At 44.1% G+C, this 24,395-nt stretch overlaps 1 protein-coding gene and 1 pseudogene across 1 annotated transcript; both read left to right on the top strand.

The window, feature by feature from the left end:
- The first annotated feature begins 4,448 nt into the window (after positions 1-4,448).
- LOC138526807 (olfactory receptor 12D1-like) lies at positions 4,449-5,387 on the top strand. Its single transcript, XM_069637550.1, has one exon. The coding sequence runs from the start codon at positions 4,449-4,451 to the stop codon at positions 5,385-5,387; it is 939 nt and encodes a 312-aa protein (XP_069493651.1).
- A 13,669-nt stretch (positions 5,388-19,056) lies between these two features.
- LOC138526736 (olfactory receptor 12D1-like) lies at positions 19,057-19,995 on the top strand (annotated as a pseudogene).
- The last annotated feature ends 4,400 nt before the right edge of the window (positions 19,996-24,395 follow it).

Below are 24,395 nucleotides of genomic sequence, written 5' to 3'. Positions count from 1 at the left end.
CTTGGAAACCTTGAGTCAGTGTTTGCTTGAATCATAGTAACTGCGGTCCTTTGTGTAACTATTTGATACTGCTCACTTGCACTTGAGATAAGTCTGGCTGCTCAGCCATTGCTACCACTTTACTGTGTAGTACAGGCCTGTACCAAAGGTAAATTAGTGCTGCCACTTGTAGTCCTAATTGTGTGTAGTGTTCCCAAAGGGTACTGAATATAATTCTGCTTAACACACATGATTTACAGTTATTGCCCTGTGTTATATATCTCAACTTTACCTACACCTAAAGTGAATTGGGTAACCCCAATGCAGACCCACGCAAGAAGCAGATCACTTGTCCTCAGAAGCATAGGCATTTAAATATGTCTTATTCTTGATGCTGCATTAAATGTATTAAATGCAATCATTGCCATATATCTTTTCATATGGGGATCCATGGTTAGATATACGGGAAGAGAAAAACGAGGGTGGGGATTCAACTTCAGCAGTGTCACTATTAAAACACCTCTTGCAGTATCGTCTCCCTCTCTGTTACCCCCGCCTATGCTTATGATAGTGAACTATTCTTATTTTCAGCAACTTTAGTTCATATAAATTTCCAGTGCAGGAATCAGTGAATCCGGAGGCAACATATTTTGCGCGAAACAGTATGTTGCTTCTGATTTACCATACAAATGCACCCATGCTGGTTCCTTAATGGTAACTGTGTGCGTGGGTAGATGTTCTGCCCCGCTCTATGCTGTCTACTATATAACAAACTTGAATTATCCAAGTAGGGCTTATGGGTGATGCATTTCTTTGCTTATATTTCAAGATGTCTGCTCATTCGCTGAAAGATTTGTCTCTTGAATACTTGACCAGGCAGGTAAACACTGTCAAAACCCTCTATTAATAGAGCATTACTAAGGTGAGGCCAAAGTTTGAGTGACACACACGACCAGAGGTCCTCTTATAGACTGTATCATACACTCAAAAGGAACAGTGCTGTTATCTGTACTGAATCAAAGTTACTATTTATATAAACATTTCGCCAAATAGCTCTGCTGAAGGTCTGAACAGGTCCGAAATGCATTGGTCTTTAATGTCTGCCTTCACAAACATTTATTAAGACAATGATGCCTTTTTTAAGCTAAAGACTGTAGACAATTCATTTGAGAGTGCTCTGTATTCTAACAACTGCAGTAGTTCCATTGCACCCAGTATTTAGTAGGACCTCCTCAATCTTTATTTTGTATGTATGTTTCCACATAATGTAGAGCTTTGTCAAAGTTATTTATAGGACAAATCAAATATTGTTACTGCCATTGTAAAAGATGCTCAATAAGAACTCTTTGTTTGGAAATAGTTAGCTGATGTCACCCCATTATAAATTCTGGAGCGATACTCATTGTTATTAGTTGACATTTTTAAATGCATTATCCTAAAACGAATGCATCGGACGAAATATGAAATTAATCTTCTTATCATCAATTCTCAACACATTGCACTCCAAGATAAAGTTGTAGGCACATAGATAGGACACACACTTAAAATGTCCTGGGAGTTTAACAGAGACCCCTCTATACCCCAATTCAATTTCCTCGCTATCACAGAAGAGGAACCCTCTAATATAGTTAAGGGTCTTAAAACCACCTTGTGTAAAGGAGACCCCTGCTCTGCACTTATTATTAAAACCTGTCCACCGATGCTCCTGACGGCCATATGCAACTTTGTGAATGCCTCCATTATGGAAGGCAATGTTCCCACAAGTCTTAAAACAAGCATGGGTCACCGCTATCATAAAAAAACCTGGCCTTGGCCCTGAAGACCCCTTAACTACAGACCGATTACTAATACACCTTTCCTCCTAAAAATTCTGGACAGGGTTGCATATGAACAACTTGCCAAGCACCTTATTGAATATCCTGTGCTTAACTCTCGTCAGTCATGCTTTCGAGCTGGCTATGGTACGGAATCCGCCCTTTTAGAAATTGAATCTAAATTGATGGAGCGGATGGACAGGGGCTTGGCATGTATGGTTATGCTCCTGAATCTATCTGCTGACTTCGACCTGGTTGACCATACCATTCTGGTCGACAGGTTGAAGGCAGTAGCCAATTTCGCCCCCATTTTTGAACAAGTGTATTAGCAGAGTCTTTTCTTCTGTCCCTATCAAATTTCGTGTACCCCAGGGTGCTTGTCTGACCCCTATTTACATAACGTGTTCATGGTTCCCTTTTTTGCTTTCTTGAGCAAGAGGGGATCATGTTCACAAATTATGCGGACGATACCCAATGTGTTGTCCCCATGGTGGGTACCCATTCAGTTGATGAGGCAGAATTGAATCGTGTCTATGCAATTATTGAGAGATGGATGTTGAGAAACAATCTTGCTCTGAACAAGAACAAGACAGAACCTCTGCTTGTAGCCTCGCCCACCTTAGCATATAAGCTGGGCATGGTCTATACTAGTTTTCTTTTTGGTGAGACCACCCTCACTCCCCTTAAAAAAGTAAAAACTTTGGGGGTAGTTCTGGATCAACAATTATCCATGAAATCTCATGTGAGCAGCCTGGTTTACAGTGCAGCTTTTTATTTAAAACTTCTTGCCCAGCTCAGGCCCTTCATCAGTCAAGCCAATGCGGAAACAATTGCCTGTGCAATTGGAGGAGTAAAAATTGACTATTGTTGTAGCTTATTGGATGGCCTTAAGAAATCAGACATGAATAGACTCCAAGTTATTCAGAATGGGGCTGTTCAAGCCGTCTCAGGGCTCCGGCGCCGTGATCGTGTCTCGACTGCAAGAAGAGGCCTGCATTGGCTACCAGTGGAAGCTTGAATACAATTCTGGCTTATGGTGATTACCTATAAGTGCGTCAATGGCACTATGCCTGATCACTTAAGGCAATTCATTTCGGAAAGAACACAAAATCGTTCTCTGAGATCAAATAATCAAAAACTTCTGAGCATTCCTAGAAGTCAAACCAAAAAGGCAGAAAAATGAGCTTTCTATATATCAGCCCCCAAGGCCTAGAACAATCTCCCTCTTAATCTCAGAGACCAACCTGAGATGGAATCTTTCAAGAAGAAATTGAAAACCTTGCTGTTTAGCTGATTGGTGGCCTAGCCCCCTCTTCTTCACTGGCTTTCTCCCTTCTATGAATTTATGTTTTGTCCTGCACCCTTATGCCTATGGGTTCACGGCAGCGCTATATAAATGTTGTAAACTAAACTAAACTTAGGAAGGCTGCATAAGGAAGTAAGATCACTATTTGAGGTGTGGTATATTCTCACCAGCCAGTTTACCTCTCTGAAATCCACTGCCACAAACCACCAGGACACACATGGCAGGCGCACTGAGCTCTGAAAGCATCCCAAGAAATGGGGCCACCCACTGACAAGCACACACACTCATTCCTACACCAATATGCTCACTCTCCACTTTACATCAACAAACAATAGAACACAGCTGCACCTCGCAATCAATTTGGCCTAGCTGCAGACATACCTACATCTCTCATAGAACACCTCAATAGTCTGGTTGAATACAGCTATATCCCATGAATAAATCGGCCTAGCGGCACACATAATCTCTTACACAGTTCCCAAGGCAGCCAGAATGCAGACTCAAAGACCACCCTCCTTGCTGCACACATTACACTGATCTCTCCCATCAACCACACCACACATAGCATTAGAATGCAGCCAATCTGCCCAAACCACTCCGGCTGCACACATACCAAGTGCACCCAAGCACTATATGCTACACTAGTCTCTCCACTGATACGGACCACGGTCCCTCAGGGCATTCAACCCACAGTGCTTTGAGATCATACCAATGGTACATAAGGAGCTATACAAATGCACCATAACATAACACATTTATTTATTTACTTGTATTGTGCCGGTAGCTCTCGAGCTACCGGCGCAAAAGACAAAAAGTAAGACAATAAAACACATAGCAGGAGACATTAGGGCTGCATAGGTAGGTGGGCAGGTTGTAGTATATGTATTACTTGAAGATGTGGGTTTTCAGTTGTTTGCGAAAGCGTTGGTAATTGGCTCCCATCCTTAACTGGCCGGGGAGGTTGTTCCAAAGGCCTGCTGCGGTTATAGGGAAGGATTAACCTGCCCCTTTTTTTAAGTCTGAAGGGAGCTACCACTATCAGACCTTAACATGACATAACATAACATAACATAACATAACATAACATAACATAAGTTTTAACAAGAATCTGTCTTAAATGAATTTCTCCTCTGGAAGGCAATTGGGGATATGTATAGGCTATTTCTGTCAACAGTGGTCAGTAGTGGTCAGATGGTCATCATGAGAACCATTGTTTTCTAGATAATCAGAGATAGTTTCTCTTCCTGGAATAGATGATCTCGGAAGTGCCATCTTATAATGTAATATTGACATGTATATAGTCCTGATACATTGTATTTTTTTCTGCAGGACGATTTGAATCAATATACATGGATCAGCGCAATGAGACATTGGTGGCAGAATTTCTTCTCCTGGGACTCACAAATCTTCCGCATTTACAGCCTTTTCTCTTTGGCATAATTTTGATTGTCTACATTATCAACATGCTGGGGAATCTCACCATAGTGGTCATTGCCATCATTGAACCTCGTCTTCATACTCCAATGTACTTCTTCCTTGGTAACCTTTCATTCTTGGATATCTGCTTCTCATCTGTGGCTGTGCCTAAAATGCTGGTAAATTTCTTGGCTCAGGAGCCAACCATATCTTTTGCAGGCTGCATTGCACAACTCCATTTCTTCCACTTCCTAGGTAGCACTGAGGTCCTGCTCTTAACAGCCATGTCTTATGATCGGTACGTTGCCATCTGTAACCCCTTGAGATACACCACCATCATGAACTGCAGGGTGTATGTAAGCCTGGCCTCCAGCTCTTGGCTTATGGGATTTCTACATTCCATGCTACACACAGTTATGACATGCCGATTGCCTTTCTGTGCATCTAATGAAATCAAACACTTTTTCTGTGATATCAAACCTATCCTAAGGCTGGCGTGTACTGATACACACCTCAATGAGCTTCTCCTGTCAGTGGTCACCGGCTCTCTGGCAATGGCTTCATTTTTGATGACCGTCCTCTCTTATATTTACATCAGCACTTTTCTGCTACGGATCCGCTCACAGGAGGGGAGGCGTAAAGCTTTCTCCACCTGCGCTGCACACTTAACAGTGGTTGTGATGCTATATGGGACAGCCCTCTTCACTTATTTACGACCTACAACAGAGGCGTCGCTGGAGGAAGACCGTGTGGCTGCTGTATTATTTACTGTTGTAACACCAATGTTAAACCCCATTATCTACACTTTGAGAAATGAGGATGTTAAGAGGGCCCTGGAGAAAGCCAAGAACAGATGCCTTCTCCCTGAATAAGTTCAGATATTGAACACATTGAAGTCTGTTTTATCACGGTTTTGGTGTAGCACTATCAATCGGTCCCTTCCTCTGGCAGAAAAACCTCAAGACTATGGAAATAAAGTGACTTTTTCATGGGTGGCTCCAGAACTATTTGAGTTATGATATCTGGCAAAGGTAAATACTGTTTAACCCCCGGCAGAAACAGGAAATGCCACCATAAGAAATCATTGCAGTGAATACAAATAATTCCAGGACAACAGCAGTTCTCAAATACTTTGAAAAAGTTTGGTACACCTAGAAGTGTTATTTGCAGGGAACAAAATGTCAAAAAGTGAAAACCCTAACCTTCTAGTTGCATGTGTTCAAATGGTAAACTGCAAAACCCACAACTTTTTAGGGGTACACTGGGAATCTTTACGGTCCATACACGATTGCAGGTGTGCCCAACATGTCCAATGTAGGTTTTCAGTCTAATGGAGTTGCTTCGCTAAGTCCTGAACCAGAGTTCTGGCCATGAGAGGGCTGATTGGTCTACCGGGGGATGTCCCTACTGCACTACATGGTTACAGTGGTCAAGACAGACGGTGATGGTGTCTGGGTTCTGCATATACTTTAGCAGCATGTCTCTCGTGGCCTTATTTATCTTGATTCCCATGTGAGGATCAACTGCCTAACAGGGATAGAGGGGCAAGAGATTCTGTGTTTGGACAAAAAGCATACACAACTTACTGTCAGCATCCTTCACCTGTTATCATGTGCCAGCTGACATACCTTCAGGATAGAACCTCAAGTTTAGGTGCTGTTGTGAGCCTCAGCCCAGATTTATCAAACAGCTTCTGTTTTCATGGACTCTCATGGTTACAGTTACCTGTTTTTTGGACCCTGTGGTGTCTTGTTTGGGTGGTGCATAGGTTCCCTCGATTGCATGCCAGTGTGTAAAAAAAGGTCCCTGATGGTTTCACAGCATATGAACGACCATCAAGATAGTCAAGGTTGATGAGGTGTGATGAACAGCCCCTGGTCATGGCGAGACACATCACTGGTGATAGTAGGTTGACAAAAAGTACCCAAAACTAGGAAGGAAGTTTGCTTTTATTTTAAGGCAGGTGATGCCAATGCACATTGATGTCCTTGTAGGCTTGACAGTGTTGTTCTCTATCTTTATCAATTTCAGGGTGTTTATTAATAGTGATCTCTTCCAGCAGTCAGGTTGTGCCATTTGCCAGTGAACAGGTGAGGTAGCATGTGTTTGTAGGGGAGTTTTTTGCAGGTGGTCCCACTGAAAGAAAGAAGACTTTCAACTTTCTCATTAGGGCTTCTTCACATCACCTTCAGTTGGATGTCTTCTACCATAAATCAACAAAGCAATGGAGAAGGTTGTCTCAATTTATGGGTTTTTGTGTTGAGGATTGGGGGCCTGATCTTCAATCACCATGCAGCATCATTTAAAAATGTTTGTGGCCTACCTATCACTGGTGGTTACCATAAATTACATATGTGTGGGCTTCTTCTGGGGCAAAGGCCCAGGCTGTGGATTCAATCCTGACATCCAAGTCATGCAGATCATGCATTCTGGAGATCCCAGGCAGCTGAGCATTGTTGATATAAGCCTGCATCTGTATACCACACACACGTGTAGGAGCAACGTGAGATTGCAGGTGCTTGACCTCGAATATTAGAGAGAGAATGGTATTGTAATGCTCCCACACTGTATATATGTGCTTTGCTTCATGAAATTCATGATAAACGTTGCAACCAATGAGTAAGCCCTTAGTAGTCAAATTGGTGAGGGAACATGCCTGGAGAATCTAGATATATATGTCAGGATTAGAATTCCTATCGAAATCTTGGGTTGGTGCTCAGCATCAAAAATGTATGAAACTGCCTGGGTAATTGAAAAAGCACAAAGGCCCTGCAACAATTTAATCTTTCCACCTCACACTGAAAGGTAGCATGACTATCCTCTCGCAATAACCTTGCTCTGAGAATTATTCAGCATTACTTTGTGTCTCTTCTAGGACTCTCATGCAAGCACTCCATCTTCACCCACTGAGTACATTTCTTAAAAAATAGCCCCGCAAATATTTGGTGATTCTCTGGTGGCCCCTCCCTTAAATCACTCTCTTGCCCTTTGCAACCCTGTTAGTAATACTCACAGCAACCAATTCGATTAAGGAAGATATTCACTGCTTTAATGACACTCTGGACCTTATATAGCATACAAAAGACCCAGGACCAAACTCACAGGAAAGGTAATAACTTCACATCCTCATCACTGACCTTCCCACTCTCCATCACAGCTCTCCAATCCCACTTTACTGACTGAATCATCTGGCGATCCCCTTTGACATTAGTCACACCATCCAAGTTAAGCACACATATTGGAAACCTGCAAACAACTCTTCAGATCATTCATGCAATTCCCACTGCATGCTCTCACGGAAGACCTTGGCAACCTCCACTTCACATGGGCCACGCCTCCTCAAACGAACAAGGACTTTGACCAGCTTCTTCAATAACTCAACACAAGTCTCACAACTAACAGCAACATCCATGCCCCAGTGAAAAAATGCACCATCATGCCTAAACCTTCCGCACCCTGGTACGCTCAAGAACTCAACTTCAACAACAGAATCAACAGAATCACGATGAAATTCCTGCAGTGCAATCGATCAAGAACTACTCAAAGAACTCTGTGCTACATGCATGTGACTGTTCACCACTGCCATTGCCTACTACTACCAAAATACAATAGCTTGACCTAACAATGAAAGCAGAGCCCTCTTCTAAGCCATTAAATGTTGCATCAACCCTCTGCATGAGCCAAATTCACTGCAATCCATCGAAAAATCCACTCCTATTAACGCTTTTTTCATCAGCAAGGTCAGCATGAACCACAAGCACATACACATCAAGGCCACACTGACAGCACACTACACATCTAAGCTTTCAAAACCATTACTACCTAGACAACTTTGAAGACACTCACCATGAAATGTCTTCCTGCCACACTAGCATACCTGAAGGACACATCGTACGCAGAGAACATCCTGCTTGTCTCCATAGTCAAGACCCTTCCGACTGAAGCACTCCTCCCGTACCTGACAATCATCATCTCCCTTACTGAAGGCACCTACCCATTGACACGCAAGTCCAGCCAAATGCTGCTGTTTCTCAAGAAACCAACCCTGGATCCCGACAACCTAAGATTCTACTGCCTCATCACCCATCTCCCTTTCCTAGGTAATATTCTTGCGAAAGCAGCAGCCACACGACTACTCAAACACATCAAAACCAACAACCTTGTTTGGCGCCATCAATCTACCTTCAGACCCAGATACAGCACTGAAATGGCAACCATAAATGTGCTTAACAATTCCCTTAACATCTTTGCTGATGGACATCCTTGTCTAATTGTTCTCCATCACCTCTCAGCAGCATTCAACATCGTAGACCAAAAGAAAATCACCAAGATTTTACATCACCACATGGGGATCAGCAAAATCGTCCTCACCTCTCATCAATTCATCCAAATGGATTTCTCCAGATCACCAATTCTACCCATCACCTGTGGAGTACCACAAGGATCCATACCCCACAGTGCCCTGTGATCTTCCACCTATGCATGGATCCACTCAGAACCCTTGTGGCTCCACACTACATCCATATCCACCAACACGTAGATGACAGGCAGCACTACCTTAAGATATTCTCCATGTAAGAAGACATCTACGGGCTTGTGGCCTGACTCACATTGTTTCATTCTTACTGCTGTTCAACAACACTGAACAACCTGACATCCAGGCCAGCTGACCACCTGCACCAAGCCCCTTGGGTTTGAAATCGACAGACATCCTTCCTTAAGACAGCACAAAGCCAGGAAGACACAAAGGGCTTGGTACCAACTTTCTCTCCTGTGGAGAATCAAGTCCCTTATCACAGACAAAACTTCCCATGTTCTGTTCAAGCTTCTCCTTACTGGTTGGTGGCAATGCCCTTCTGGAAGGCCTTCTGGCAAATACCCTACCAAACCCAGAGATGGGGTGTATACTCTGCAGCACGACTCATCCAAGAACCCCAGAAATTGAACCACGTCACCCCGGGCCTCATTGAATTGCACTGGCTCCAGCTGCAAGCACATATCATCTAAACATACTGCTGCATCATCTACAAGTTATGTTGCCCTGAAGTCCACAAGCTACCTTGCAGAGAAGCTCTGCCTCTCCAGAGGCCTATGATACACCAGAATTAAGGACATGTGCAGACCTGAACTCCACTGATGCAGGAAGGAAAGAACTAGAAGACAGGCCTTCTCTGTCTTTTCCCCCGACTCTGGAACCTCTTACCCATCAACAAAGGACTCACCCCCTGGCTTTTACACTTCAAGAAGGAGCTTAACACCCTCCTCTTCAAGAAATGGCTCCCCCCTAACATATAGGCCCACATACCCATTCTTCCTTTCTAACCTGAGAGTGGGTGCTGGGTGAACCCCCACCGTCTCCTCCCATAGTTGTATGTAGATCCCTTACAGCCAAAATGGCCACACTTCCCCAAACTCACCCGTTGTTAGCTTAGCTTCCCTCAATGGGCCTCATTACGACCCTGGCGGAGTGGGTTTACGCCAGCGTTATTCGCGGCGGACCCGTCCGCCCTACTACGAGATTCCGTAGCGCCATGGAGCGTTTTCCGCCTGGTTTTTCCGGGCGGAGAAATCCATGGCGCTACGGGACCTTGTTGTTAATTACGCCACCGTATTTAACGGTGGCGTAATTAACGCCTTCCCCACTCCCATTATACCCTAAGGGGGAAAAATGGGAATGGGGAAGGGTAAAATGGGGAATGGGGATTCACCGCCCCGCCAAGGTCGGAATGGGGCGGTGAATCCGCCAACCCCCATGGCGCTATCGGCAGCTTTCCGCCGTGCCCCATGGTGCATTTTGCACCGCGATTTCCGCCAGGGTCGTAATGAGGCCCAATGTGTCTTTCATCCTATAATTTGCAAAGCGCTCTGTTGCTTCCCGAAGAATGGTCTGTGCTAAATAAATACAATAATAATAATAATAATAATAATAATAATAATAATAATAATAATAATATTAATAATAATAATAATAATAATACAAATAATAATAATCTCTTCTTTTGGTTTCTGCCAGACCTTCAGTTAAGGCCCCTGTGGGTACTTCGTTCCCTCTGGTCAACAATAGCCATTCCAGGATGCTCTTGGCACTCTGTAACTCAGTCTGCGGGCCCGCCTTTGGTCCCTCTGTGATTCTATTGTCACTCCTTTACTCCCACCCCCATGTCCTGCTTGTCTTCCTCATTATATCACTATGAGCACCCTCGTTTTACTTACTGAGGCACTCATTTCCCTCTAAATGCCCATGCCAACCATCCCTCACTCCCCGTAATCTCCTCCAACACACCCTGCCCGCACTGTGGAGACAGGCATCAAACTAAGCACACACCTTTCCTGAGAGCCACTCCAATGATGGACTCAGTTTGGTGCTTAATAATTGACATGTATCTCACCAGCAGTACCCTGACTGGCATGTTGTAAAGAGAAGTGTTCGACCCCTTTCCAGGGATGTAGCACTCAGGTAGGTCTTGTGCAATGTGTCACATTTGGAAGGCATGGAGCTTGATAATTACATGTGTTGCAGCCATGCAAGTACAACATCTAAGAAACATACACCACGATGTGCACCAAAACAAGAAGATCAGACATTGGCAAAATAAACTGTTTGGGTGTTTGGAGTTGTTTAAGGCATTTACATTTATAGGCATACATGCAGTACATAATTGATTAATGAAACCCAACACTTTGTTTTAAAATTCCAGAAATGTCTGTACGTCACTGCTACTATAAATGTACCAATGTAATCAACAACTCCAAGTACCAAAACCTTTGGCTTGGCCCTGCTTGCTTTGAACATCATACTCTGCAAACCAAAACACCCCTAGAGACTTTTCGGCACATAACGCACAGTGGGATTACATTATCTGCCCATAGTTGCATATTTTGTTTAAGTGGTGACTGGTGAATCATGATTTGAAGCAAGTCTATAATTTAGGCACTTCACTGCATTTCTTTATATCTCTTGGCATGAATATTTGTTAATATTTGTGTTTCACAAGCTAAAATGTTCTCTTTGTAGACCGGACGTGAAAAGTACCCAAATCACATAAGAAAGTGGCCCTGGCCATAATCACACATGTCCGGTATTGTCTAATATGAAACACAGAAATTTTGACAACTCTAAAAAACGCGGATAGGCATTAAACTAAATATAAGTGGGACATCATAACGCACAATAATAAAAAGGAGCCATTTTGGAACGCGGTCTCCTCGCGGTTCCTTTTGAAAGTGTGGGTTCTAAGAACAGGACGACTCGCGGTAAGTGGGAGCTGGCAACCGCTACACGATGCTGTTAGAAGGGACAATTTATAACAAATGAGGGCTAAACCAGCACCCTAATATGTCATTTCTGAATCTGTATCTACAGGGCATATAGTCGTCTACCATTCTAAATAACAGAGTAGGCATAGAAGAAGGTGCTAACTTCACGTGTGGTGGGGAGGGGCAAACTTATTTGTGTGGGGTTGTCTTCTTTACGCATTTTAATGAGACTATTCTAGTGCAGATTCAATGTTACAAGCAGCTAACTCTCTCCTTTAAGTATCCTATTCCCTCTCTACCCTTCCAATCACTCCCCTGGCATGCAAGCAAGTACTATACCCACATCGTATTTTAATTGCCTACAAAATGTGGCATTTGAATGCATGTGCTAACAGTGAAATGCTTTACATTGGTTATTGCTGGGCCCTTACTAACAGCAAAACCCAGGTGCCGTTTAACATTTGTGTCCTGTTCTGTCCGGCAACTGCTCTAAAGGTCAGTCAAGTCGAGTCAACATAGCCCAAAATGTCAGGGGGGGAGTGCTGAAGCCCAGTCAACTCAATGGTGTTGTGCCACTACTTGTGTTTAATGCCTTGATTACTCCTAGCCCTATTCTTCCTCGCCACAATACTTGTGGATGAGGCAGTTCTTGTGTACTCTGCCTCATACACAAGTACTGGGATGAGGTAAAGGTACATGGAGGTAATGTCTGACTTAGCTACCTGTAATCTTCATTAGCCCTAGGCCCTCTCTTCCTCATCCCAGTAATTATTTGTATTTTGTTTATTTATAACGCGCACCATCCGGCCCAAGGGCATCAGGGCGCAGCTTGAGTTTATATACATACATAGCCTATATACATACATAGTTATATACATAAATAATACGCAAACATAGATATATACATGAATTACAATAGTAGTTAACAAGGTGAGCCATAAAGACAAAATGTACAACGAGCAGAGATCAATGGGTAGTTGCATAGTAGAAAAGTGGCACGATAGTCATAGTAAAATAGAAGTTCGGCAGGTAAATATGCCGTATTTAACAGATTAGCAAAGTAGTCGGAGGCAGGCGACTGTGGAGCTGTGGCGTATAGCGCAAGTATAGGAGTGCCTAGTTCTGATCGAAGAGCCTTGATTTCGTTTTCAACTTGAAGGTGTTAAATGAGTCAGCTGATCTGATGGTGACAGGGAGGGTGTTCCACAGCTTGGAAGCTAGGACAGGGAAGCTCGTGCCCCCCTGCTTTTTAGAGTTTGAACCATGGAATCGATAGGCTATGGGTCTGGGCAGTTCTTTGAGGTCGGGTGGAAGAATGGAGGGAGAGCCGTGGGGGTTCTGTGCGTGAGGGCGAGTGTTTTCAATGATATTCTCTGCTTGACTGGTAACCAATGAAGGTTAGTTCTGGATTCGGAAATGTGGTGACTGGTGAATCATGCTTTGAAACAAGTCTATAATTTAGGCACTTCACTGCATTTCTTTATATCTCTTGGCATGAATATTTGTTAATATTTGTGTTTCACAAGCTAAAATGTTCTCTTTGTAGACCGGACGTGAAAAGTACACAAATCACATTAGAAAGTGGCCCTGACCATAATCACACATGTCCAGTATTGTCTAATTTGAAACACAGATATTTTGACAACTCTAAAAAACGCGGATAGGCATTAAACTAAATATAAGTGGGACATCATAACGCACAATAATAAAAAGGAGCCATTTTGGAACGCGGTCTCCTCGCGGTTCCTTTTGAAAGTGTGGGTTCTAAGAACAGGACGACTCGCGGTAAGTGGGAGCTGGCAACCGCTAAACGATGCTGTTAGAAGGGACAATTTATAACAAATGAGGGCTAAACCAGCACCCTAATATGTCATTTCTGAATCTGTATCTACAGGGCATATAGTCGTCTACCATTCTAAATAACAGAGTAGGCATAGAAGAAGGTGCTAATTTCACGTGTGGTGGAGAGGGGCAAACTTATTTGTGTGGGGTCGTCTGACTTCTTTACGCGTTTTAATGAGACTATTCTAGTTCAGATTCAATGTTACAAGCAGTTAACTCTCTCCTTTAAGTATCCTATTCCCTCTCTACCCTTCCAATCACTCCCCTGGCATGCAAGCAAGTACTATACCCACATCGTGATTTTAATTGCCTAAAAAATGTGGCATTTGAATGCATGTGCTAACAGTGAAATGCTTTACGTTGGTTATTGCTGGGCCCTTATTAACAGCAAAACCCAGGTGCCGTTTAACATTTGTGTCCTGTTCTGTCCGGTAACTGCTCTAAAGGTCAGTCAAGTCGAGTCAAAATAGCCCAAAATGTCAGGGGGGCAGTGCTGAAGCCCAGTCAACTCAATGGTGTTGTGCCACTACTTGTGTTTAATGCCTTGATTACTCCTAGCCCTATTCTTCCTCGCCACAATACTTGTGGATGAGGCAGTTCTTGTGTACTCTGCCTCATACACAAGTACTGGGATGAGGTAAAGGTACATGGAGGTAATGTCTGACTTAGCTACCTGTAATCCTCATTAGCCCTAGGCCCTCTCTTCCTCATCCCAGTACTTATTTGTATTTTGTTTATTTATAACGCGCACCATCCGGCCCTAGGGCATCAGGGCGCAGCTTGAGTTTATATACATACATAGCTTATATACATACATAGTTATATACATAAATAATACGCAAACATATATATATACATGAATTACAATAGTAGTTAACAAGGTGAGCCATAAAGACAAAATGTACAACGAGCAGAGATCAATGGGTAGTTGCGTAGTAGAAAAGTGGCACGATAGTCATAGTAAAATAGAAGTTCGGCAGGTAAATATGCCGTATCTAACAGATTAGCAAAGTAGTCGAAGGCAGGGCAGGCGACTGTGGAGCTGTGGCGTATAGCGCAAGTATAGGAGTGCCTAGTTCTGATCGAAGAGCCTTGATTTTGTTTTCAACTTGAAGGTGTTAAATGAGTCAGCTGATCTGATGGTGACAGGGAGGGTGTTCCACAGCTTGGAAGCTAGGACAGGGAAGCTCGTGCCCCCCTGCTTTTTGGAGTTTGAACCATGGAATCGAAAGGCTATGGGTCTGGGCAGTTCTTTGAGGTCGGGTGGAAGAATGGAGGGAGAGCCGTGGGGTTTCTGTGCGTGAGGGTGAGTGTTTTCAATGATATTCTCTGCTTGACTGGTAACCAATGAAGGTTAGTTCTGGATTCGGAAATGTGGTGGTTTCTAGGAATGTTTAGGGCTGCCCTAATTGTATTGTTCTGGGTGATTTGTAGTTTATTCAGATTCCCTTGGCTAGTCCCTAAGTAGATGGCACTGCAATAGTCAATTTTAGACATAATGAGTGTTCTGGCTAAGGTGACGCAGTTCAGAGTAGTCAGAAACAGTCTACAAGCTGCAATAAGTTTACAGGTGTAAGCAGAGGCTGATCTGACTGCATTTGTTTGTCGAGACAAGGAAAGAGTGGCGTCAAGGTAAAAACCTAATGTTTTTGTGTCTTTAGAGACTTTAATGGTGTTTCCATCTATGATAAATGACTGGTAGGAAGGATCTAGTTTGCTAAAACGTTGCGAGGAGCCCAAGATGAAGAGCTCCGTCTTGTCGTCATTAAGGCATAGTTCGTGTTGGGCCATCCAGGCCTGGATGACCAGATAAATGTCGTTCAAGGCCTTGGTGTCAACTAAATAGTCGCCAGTGATGGGGATGAGTATCTGGGTGTCATCAGCATAGTTGGTATAGGAGACACCCAGATAATCAAGTACATCAAAGAGCGGTTTCGTGAAAACGTTATACAGTGTGGGTGACATGCAAGAACCTTGGGGAACGCTGCAGTGAATTGGAGCGGGATCAGCGGCTGCGGAGGGTGAGAAGACCCTCATGGATCTGTTACTCAGAAAGGATTTGATCCATGCCGCGGCTGAGTCTGAGAAGTGGGCAGCAGAATGAAGGTGCCGGCAAAAGATTTGGTGGTTGACCAGATCAAAAGCCGCATAGAGGTCTAGGCGAAGTAGGATAGCTAGTTTCCCATTGTCTTTCAGGACCTCAATTTGGGTTTTTAGGTCTATCAGAGCCATTTCAGTCCCATGTCTGGGGCGGAATCCAGATTGTCGCAGGCCTAGGATATTATTGGATTCCAAGTAGTCTTGGATCTGCACGTATGCCGCACGGTCTAAAATCTTAAGCAAGAACGGGACGGTGGTTATGGGCCTGAAATTAGTAGGTATGCTTGGGTCTAAGGATGTTTTTTTAAACAGTGGGATCACCCATGCGTCCTTGAGGTTATCAGGGACAGTGCCTGTTTTAAAAGAGGACTTAATGAAGGCCGTGATGAATGGGGCCAAGTCGTGGGCAGAATCCTTAATGATAGGAGCAGGGCAAGGATCACCTTAGCAGTTTGAAGGTTTGATTCTCTTGATGATGTCTTCTACCTCAACAATAGTGAGAGGGGAGAAGGCAAAAGGTTTAGTATTACGAGAATCTATAGGGGCAACCCTTACAGGGGTGGGTGGACGGTTGTCCAGCTTCAGGCTGTCTTGTTTGTCTTTGATTTTAGATTATAGAGTAGAGATTTTATTCAGTAGAGTGGACTGGATGTTAGCACACCACATACTGTCTTTAGTGCAAGTGCCAGGGGGGTGGCTGGAGATTCAAGTTATTTTAAGATCTTAAAAAGTTATTTTATGTTCAGGTCTGCTTGCAAGATACGGTTATTAAGGGACTCCTTTTTGGCAGTGATAATGGCATCTTTGTAGGTGAGGGAGGCAAGGATGAAACCGTCTTTATGCTCATCAGAGGGATGACTTTTCCAGTGATTTTCAGCGCAGCGTTTAGCTTTGCGAAGCACTCCTAACTCTGGTGTAAACCACGAGTTGAGATGTGTACATGGTTTAGACTTCCTAAGTTTGATAGGGGCGATAGAATTTATGTCAGTGAGCATGGTACGATTGTAGGTGTCTGCTAGGGATGTAGGGTTGGTGCAGGAGTATGTGGCCGCATTGAGCGATGGGAGTAGCAATGGGAGTAGTTTCTCCTTGGTTATGTGCCTTTTGTTTCTAGTGCCTCTCCTGATCCGACGGCGATCTTCAGGGACTGGGCTCGGGACAGGAGCCTGCTTTGTGTTGTGAGCCTTAGGATGTGGGCCGGCAGGGAACCTCATACTTAAGCTCTGGGACAAGGAAGAGGGACATGGAGGTAATTCTTGGCCAAGGAGCTGATTTTTGGAGGTTGGGGTAGAGGCTGGGAGGGATAGGGGATGTGTGGGGGGGGATTGTGCTATAATAAATTATAATGGTTGTCCATGTCCAGGCTAAGCAGGCATGATATGTGGTATTAGTGGCTAGAGAGGCATTTTGGTGCAGCCAGTCTACTCATTCCTCAGCTTGGTCTGACTTTCTTTTAACTGGGAATTTCTGATAAAGCAGTCCTGCTAAGTGTAATTACCGGGCTAGATTGGTATTTGGGTGCTGCCAGTCTAGCCATTTCTTACTACGGAATTGTATATTTTTCTGGGCATCTGTGATAAAATGATATGATAAAAGTAATTTATAATGCGTCTGTACACAAGTGTTTCTATGCGTGACAAGATAAGGGACGGAAGATAGAGGGAGCACAAGACAAATGATCTCACTAGGCCTTGGGTCATTGCGAGAACGAGAGGTGCAAGAGGAAAGGGAGGGGGGAAGTGCAAGGGAGAGGGAAGGGGAAAACAGGGCTGCAATGCTCTGAGTAAGTGCAGCCAGGGCAGCACGCTATGGGTAGTGCAAGGAGAACAAGGGGCTGCAGAGTTACAGTTACAGCCCCTAAGTGCATGGTAGGCACGGATACAGTGTAAGGGTGACCAATCAAGAAAGAGCCTGGACTCGGAGAGACTCTGAGGGTATCCAATTAATCTGTCAGTACAGCAGACAGGTAGGTCAGCAGGGGAGGGAGAGAGAGAAGGGAGAGGCTTTCTCCCTTCTATGAATTTATGTTTTGTCCTGCACCCTTATGCCTATGGGTTCACGGCAGCGCTATATAAATGTTGTAAACTAAACTAAACTTAGGAAGGCTGCATAAGGAAGTAAGATCACTATTTGAGGTGTGGTATATTCTCACCAGCCAGTTTACCTCTCTGAAATCCACTGCCACAAACCACCAGGACAGACATGGCAGGCGCACTGAGCTCTGAAAGCATCCCAAGAAATGAGGCCACCCACTGACAAGCACACACACTCATTCCTACACCAATATGCTCACTCTCCACTTTACATCAACAAACAATAGAACACAGCCGCACCTCGCAATCAATTTGGCCTAGCTGCAGACATACCTACATCTCTCATAGAACACCTCAATAGTCTGGTTGAATACAGCTATATCCCATGAATAAATCGGCCTAGCGGCACACATAATCTCTTACACAGTTCCCAAGGCAGCCAGAATGCAGACTCAAAGACCACCCTCCTTGCTGCACACATTACACTGATCTCTCCCATCAACCACACCACACATAGCATTAGAATGCAGACAATCTGCCCAAACCACTCCGGCTGCACACATACCAGGTGCACCCAAGCACTATATGCTACACTAGTCTCTCCACTGATACGGACCACGGTCCCTCAGGGCGTTCAACCCACAGTGCTTTGAGATCATACCAATGGTACATAAGGAGCTATACAAATGCACCATAACATAACATATTTATTTATTTACTGGTATTGCGCCGGTAGCTCTCGAGCTTCGGGGCGCTGAGACAAGAACACAAAGACAAAAAGTAAGATAATAAAACACATAACAGGAGACATTAGGGCTGCATAGGTAGGTGGGCAGGTTGTAGTATATGTATTACTTGAAGATGTGGGTTTTCAGTTGTTTGCGAAAGCGTTGGTAATTGGCTTCAATCCTTAACTGTCCGGGGAGGTTGTTCCAAAGGCCTGCTGCGGTTATAGGGAAGGATTTACCTGCCCCTTTTTTAAGTCTGAAGGGAGCTACCACTATCAGACCTTAACATGACATGACATAACATAACATAACATAACATAACATAAGTTTTAACAAGAATCTGTCTTAAATGAATTTCTCCTCTGGAAGGCAATTTGGGATATGTATAGGCTATTTCTGTCAACAGTGGTCAGTAGTGGTCAGCTGGTCATCATGAGAACCATTGTTTTCTAGATAATCAGAGATAGTTTATCTTCCTGGAATAGATGATCTCGGAAGTGCCATCTTATAATGTAATATTGACATGTATATAGTCCTGATACATTGTATTTTTTTCTGCAGGACGATTTGAATAAATATACATGGATCAGCCCAATGAGACAATGGTGGCAGAATTTCTTCTCCTTGGACTCACAAATCTTCTGCATTTACAGCCTTTTCTCTTTGGCATAATTTTGATTGTCTACATTATCAACATGCTGGGGAATCTCACCATAGTGGTCATTGCCATCATTGAACCTCGTCTTCATACTCCAATGTAATTCTTCCTTGGTAACCTTTCTCTCTTGGATATCTGCTTCTCATCTGTGGCTGTGCCTAAAATGCTGGTAAATTTCTTGGCTCAGGAGCCAACCATATCTTTTGCAGGCAGCATTGCACAACTCCATTTCTTCCACTTCCTAGGTAGCACTGAGGTCCTGCTCTTAACAGCCATGTCTTATGATCGGTACGTTGCCATCTGTAACCCCTTGAGATACACCACCATCATGAACTGCAGGCTGTATGTAAGCCTGGCCTCCAGCTCTTGGCTTATGGGATTTCTACATTCCATGCTACACACAGTTATGACATGCCGATTGCCTTTCTGTGCATCTAATGTAATCAAACACTTTTTCTGTGATATCAAACCTATCCTAAGGCTGGCGTGTACTGATACACACCTCAATGAGCTTCTCCTGTCAGTGGTCACCGGCTCTCTGGCGATGGCTTCATTTTTGATGACCGTCCTCTCTTATATTTACATCAGCACTTTTCTGCTACAGATCCGCTCACAGGAGGGGAGGCGTAAAGCTTTCTCCACCTGCGCTGCACACTTAACAGTGGTTGTGGTACTATATGGGACAGCCCTCTTCACTTATTTACGACCTACAACAGAGGCGTCGCTGGAGGAAGACCGTGTGGCTGCTGTATTATTTACTGTTGTAACACCAATGTTAAACCCCATTATCTACACTTTGAGAAATGAGGATGTTAAGAGGGCCCTGGAGAAAGCCAAGAACAGATGCCTTCTCCCTGAATAAGTTCAGATATTGAACACATTGAAGTCTGTTTTATCACGGTTTTGGTGTAGCACTATCAATCGGTCCCTTCCTCTGGCAGAAAAACCTCAAGACTATGGAAATAAAGTGACTTTTTCATGGGTGGCTCCAGAACTATTTGAGTTATGATATCTGGAAAAGGTAAATACTGTTTAACCCCCGGCAGAAACAGGAAATGCCACCATAAGAAATCATTGCAGTGAATACAAATAATTCCAGGACAACAGCAGTTCTCAAATACTTTGAAAAAGTTTGGTACACCTAGAAGTGTTATTTGCAGGGAAGAAAATGTCAAAAAGTGAAAACCCTAACCTTCTAGTTGCATGTGTTCAAATGGTAAACTGCAAAACCCACAACTTTTTAGGGGTACACTGGGAATCTTTACGGTCCATACACGATTGCAGGTGTGCCCAACATGTCCAATGTAGGTTTTTCAGTCTAATGGAGTTGCTTCGCTAAGTCCTGAACCAGAGTTCTGGCCATGAGAGGGCTGATTGGTCTACCGGGGGATGTCCCTACTGCACTACATGGTTACAGTGGTCAAGACAGACGGTGATGGTGTCTGGGTTCTGCATATACTTTAGCAGCATGTCTCTCGTGGCCTTATTTATCTTGATTCCCATGTGAGGATCAAATGCCTAACAGGGATAGAGGGGCAAGAGATTCTGTGTTTGGACCAAAAGCATACACAACTCACTGTCATCATCCTTCACCTGTTATCATGTGCCAGCTGACATACCTTCAGGATAGAACCTCAAGGTTAGGTGCTGTTGTGAGCCTCAGCCCAGATTTATCAAAACAGCTTCTGTTTTCATGGACTCTCATGGTTACAGTTACCTGTTTTTTGGACCCTGTGGTGTCTTGTTTGGGTGGTGCATAGGTTCCCTCGATTGCATGCCAGTGTGTAAAAAAGGTCCCTGATGGTTTCACAGCATATGAACGACCATCAAGATAGTCAAGGTTGATGAGGTGTGATGAACAGCCCCTGGTCATGGGGAGACACATCACTGGTGATAGTAGGTTGACAAAAAGTACCCAAAACTAGGAAGGAAGTTTGCTTTTATTTTAAGGCAGGTGATGACAATGCACATTGATGTCCTTGTAGGCTTGACAGTGTTGTTCTCTATCTTTATCAATTTCAGGGTGTTTATTAATAGTGATCTCTTCCAGCAGTCAGGTTGTGCCATTTGCCAGTGAACAGGTGAGGTAGCATGTGTTTGTAGGGGAGTTTTTTGCAGGTGGTCCCACTGAAAGAAAGGAGACTTTCAACTTTCTCATTAGGGCTTCTTCACATCACCTTCAGTTGGATGTCTTCTACCATAAATCAACAAAGCAATGGAGAAGGTTGTCTCAATTTATGGGTTTTTGTGTTGAGGATTGGGGGCCTGATCTTCAATCACTGTGCAGCATCATTTAAAAATGTTTGTGGCCTACCTATCACTGGTGGTTATCATAAATTACATATGTGTGGGCTTCTTCTGGGGCAAAGGCCCAGGCTGTGGATTCAATCCTGACATCCAAGTCATGCAGATCATGCATTCTGGAGATCCCAGGCAGCTGAGCATTGTTGATATAAGCCTGCATCTGTATACCACACACACGTTTAGCAGCAACGTGAGATTGCAGGGGCTTGACCTCGACTATTAGAGAGAGAATGGTATTGTAATGCTCTCACACTGTATATATGTGCTTTGCTTCATGAAATTCATGATAAACGTTGCAACCAATCAGTAAGCCCTTAGTAGTCAAATTGGTGAGGGAACATGCCTGGAGAATCTAGATATATATGTCAGGATTAGAATTCCTATCGAAATCTTGGGTTGGTGCTCAGCATCAAAAATGTATGAAACTGCCTGGGTAATTGAAAAAGCACAAAGGCCCTGCAACAATTTAATCTTTCCACCTCACACTGAAAGGTAGCATGACTATCCTCTCGCAATAACCTTGCTCTGAGAATTATTCAGCATTACTTTGTGTCTCTTCTAGGACTCTCATGCAAGCACTCCATCTTCACCCACTGAGTACATTTCTTAAAAAATAGCCCCGCAAATATTTGGTGATTCTCTGGTGGCCCCTCCCTTAAATCACTCTCTTGCCCTTTGCAACCCTGTTAGTAATACTCACAGCAACCAATTCGATTAAGGAAGATATGCACTGCTTTAATGACACTCTGGACCTTATATAGCATACAAAAGACCCAGGACCAAACTCACAGGAAAGGCAATAACTTCACATCCTCATCACTGACCTTCCCACTCTCCATCACAGCTCTCCAATCCCACTTTACTGACTGAATCATCTGGCGAACCCCTTTGACATTAGTCACACCATCCAAGTTAAGCACACATATTGGAAACCTGCAAACAACTCTTCAGATCATTCACGCAATTCCCACTGCATGCTCGCACGGAAGACCTTGGCAACCTCCACTTCACATGGGCCACGCTTCCTCAAACGAACCAGGACTTTGACCAGCTTCTTCAATGACTCAACACAAGTCTCACAACTAACAGCAACATCCATGCCCCAGTGAAAAAATGCACCATCATGCCTAAACCTTCCGCACCCTGGTACGCTCAAGAACTCAACTTCAACAACAGAATCAACAGAATTTCGATGAAATTCCTGCAGTGCAATCGATCAAGAACTACTCAAAGAACTCTGTGCTACATGCATGTGACTGTTCACCACTGCCATTGCCTACTACTACCAAAATACAATAGCTTGACCTAACAATGAAAGCAGAGCCCTCTTCTAAGCCATTAAATGTTGCATCAACCCTCTGCATGAGCCAAATTCACTGCAATCCATCGAAAAATCCACTCCTATTAACGCTTTTTTCATCAGCAAGATCAGCATGAACCACAAGCACATACACATCAAGGCCACACTGACAGCACACTACACATCTAAGCTTTCAAAACCATTACTACCTAGACAACTTTGAAGACACTCACCATGAAATGTCTTCCTGCCACACTAACATACCTGAAGGACACATCGTACGCAGAGAACATCCTGCTTGTCTCCATAGTCAAGACCCTTCCGACTGAAGCACTCCTCCCGTACCTGACAATCATCATCTCCCTTACTGAAGGCACCTACCCATTGACACGCAAGTCCAGCCAAATGCTGCTGTTTCTCAAGAAACCAACCCTGGATCCCGACAACCTAAGATTCTACTTCCTCATCACCCATCTCCCTTTCCTAGGTAATATTCTTGCGAAAGCAGCAGCCACACAACTACTCAAACACATCAAAACCAACAACCTTGTTTGGCGCCATCAATCTACCTTCAAACCCAGATACAGCACTGAAATGGCAACCATAAATGTGCTTAACAATTCCCTTAACATCCTTGCTGATGGACATCCTTGTCTAATTGTTCTCCATCACCTCTCAGCAGCATTCAACATCGTAGACCAAAAGAAAATCACCAAGATTTTACATCACCACATGGGGATCAGCAAAATCGTCCTCACCTCTCATCAATTCATCCAAATGGATTTCTCCAGATCACCAATTCTACCCATCACCTGTGGAGTACCACAAGGATCCATACCCCACAGTGCCCTGTGATCTTCCACCTATGCATGGATCCACTCAGAACCCTTGTGGCTCCACACTACATCCATATCCACCAACACGTAGATGACAGGCAGCACTGCCTTAAGATATTCTCCACGTAAGAAGACATCTACGGGCTTGTGGCCTGACTCACATTGTTTCATTCTTACTGCTGTTCAACAACACTGAACAACCTGACATCCAGGCCAGCTGACCACCTGCACCAAGCCCCTTGGGTTTGAAATCGACAGACATCCTTCCTTAAGACAGCACAAAGCCAGGAAGACACAAAGGGCTTGGTACCAACTTTCTCTCCTGTGGAGAATCAAGTCCCTTATCCCAGACAAAACTTCCCATGTTCTGTTCAAGCATTTATCCTCTCCTTACTGGTTGGTGGCAATGCCCTTCTGGAAGGCCTTCTGGCAAATACCCTACCAAACCCAGAGATAGGGTGTATACTCTGCAGCACGACTCATCCAAGAACCCCAGAAATTGAACCACGTCACCCCGGGCCTCATTGAATTGCACTGGCTCCAGCTGCAAGCACATATCATCTAAACATACTGCTGCATCATCTACAAGTTATGTTGCCCTGAAGTCCACAAGCTACCTTGCAGAGAAGCTCTGCCTCTCCAGAGGCCTATGATACACCAGAATTAAGGACATGTGCAGACCTGAACTCCACTGATGCAGGAAGGAAAGAACTAGAAGACAGGCCTGCTCTGTCTCTTCCCCCCGACTCTGGAACCTCTTACCCATCAACAAAGGACTCACCCCCTGGCTTTTACACTTCAAGAAGGAGCTTAACACCCTCC

The sequence above is a fragment of the Ambystoma mexicanum genome, chromosome 1p, assembly GCF_040938575.1.
Source record: "Ambystoma mexicanum isolate Mex_15411 chromosome 1p, UKY_AmexF1_1, whole genome shotgun sequence".
Taxonomy (NCBI): Eukaryota; Metazoa; Chordata; class Amphibia; order Caudata; family Ambystomatidae; genus Ambystoma; species Ambystoma mexicanum.
This window is presented reverse-complemented; position numbering and strand designations above follow the sequence as displayed.

What these genes read in the sequence shown, in the direction of transcription:
- LOC138526807 (XM_069637550.1), top strand. Translation starts at nt 4,449, where the DNA reads ATGGATCAGCGCAATGAGACATTGGTGGCAGAATTTCTTCTCCTGGGA.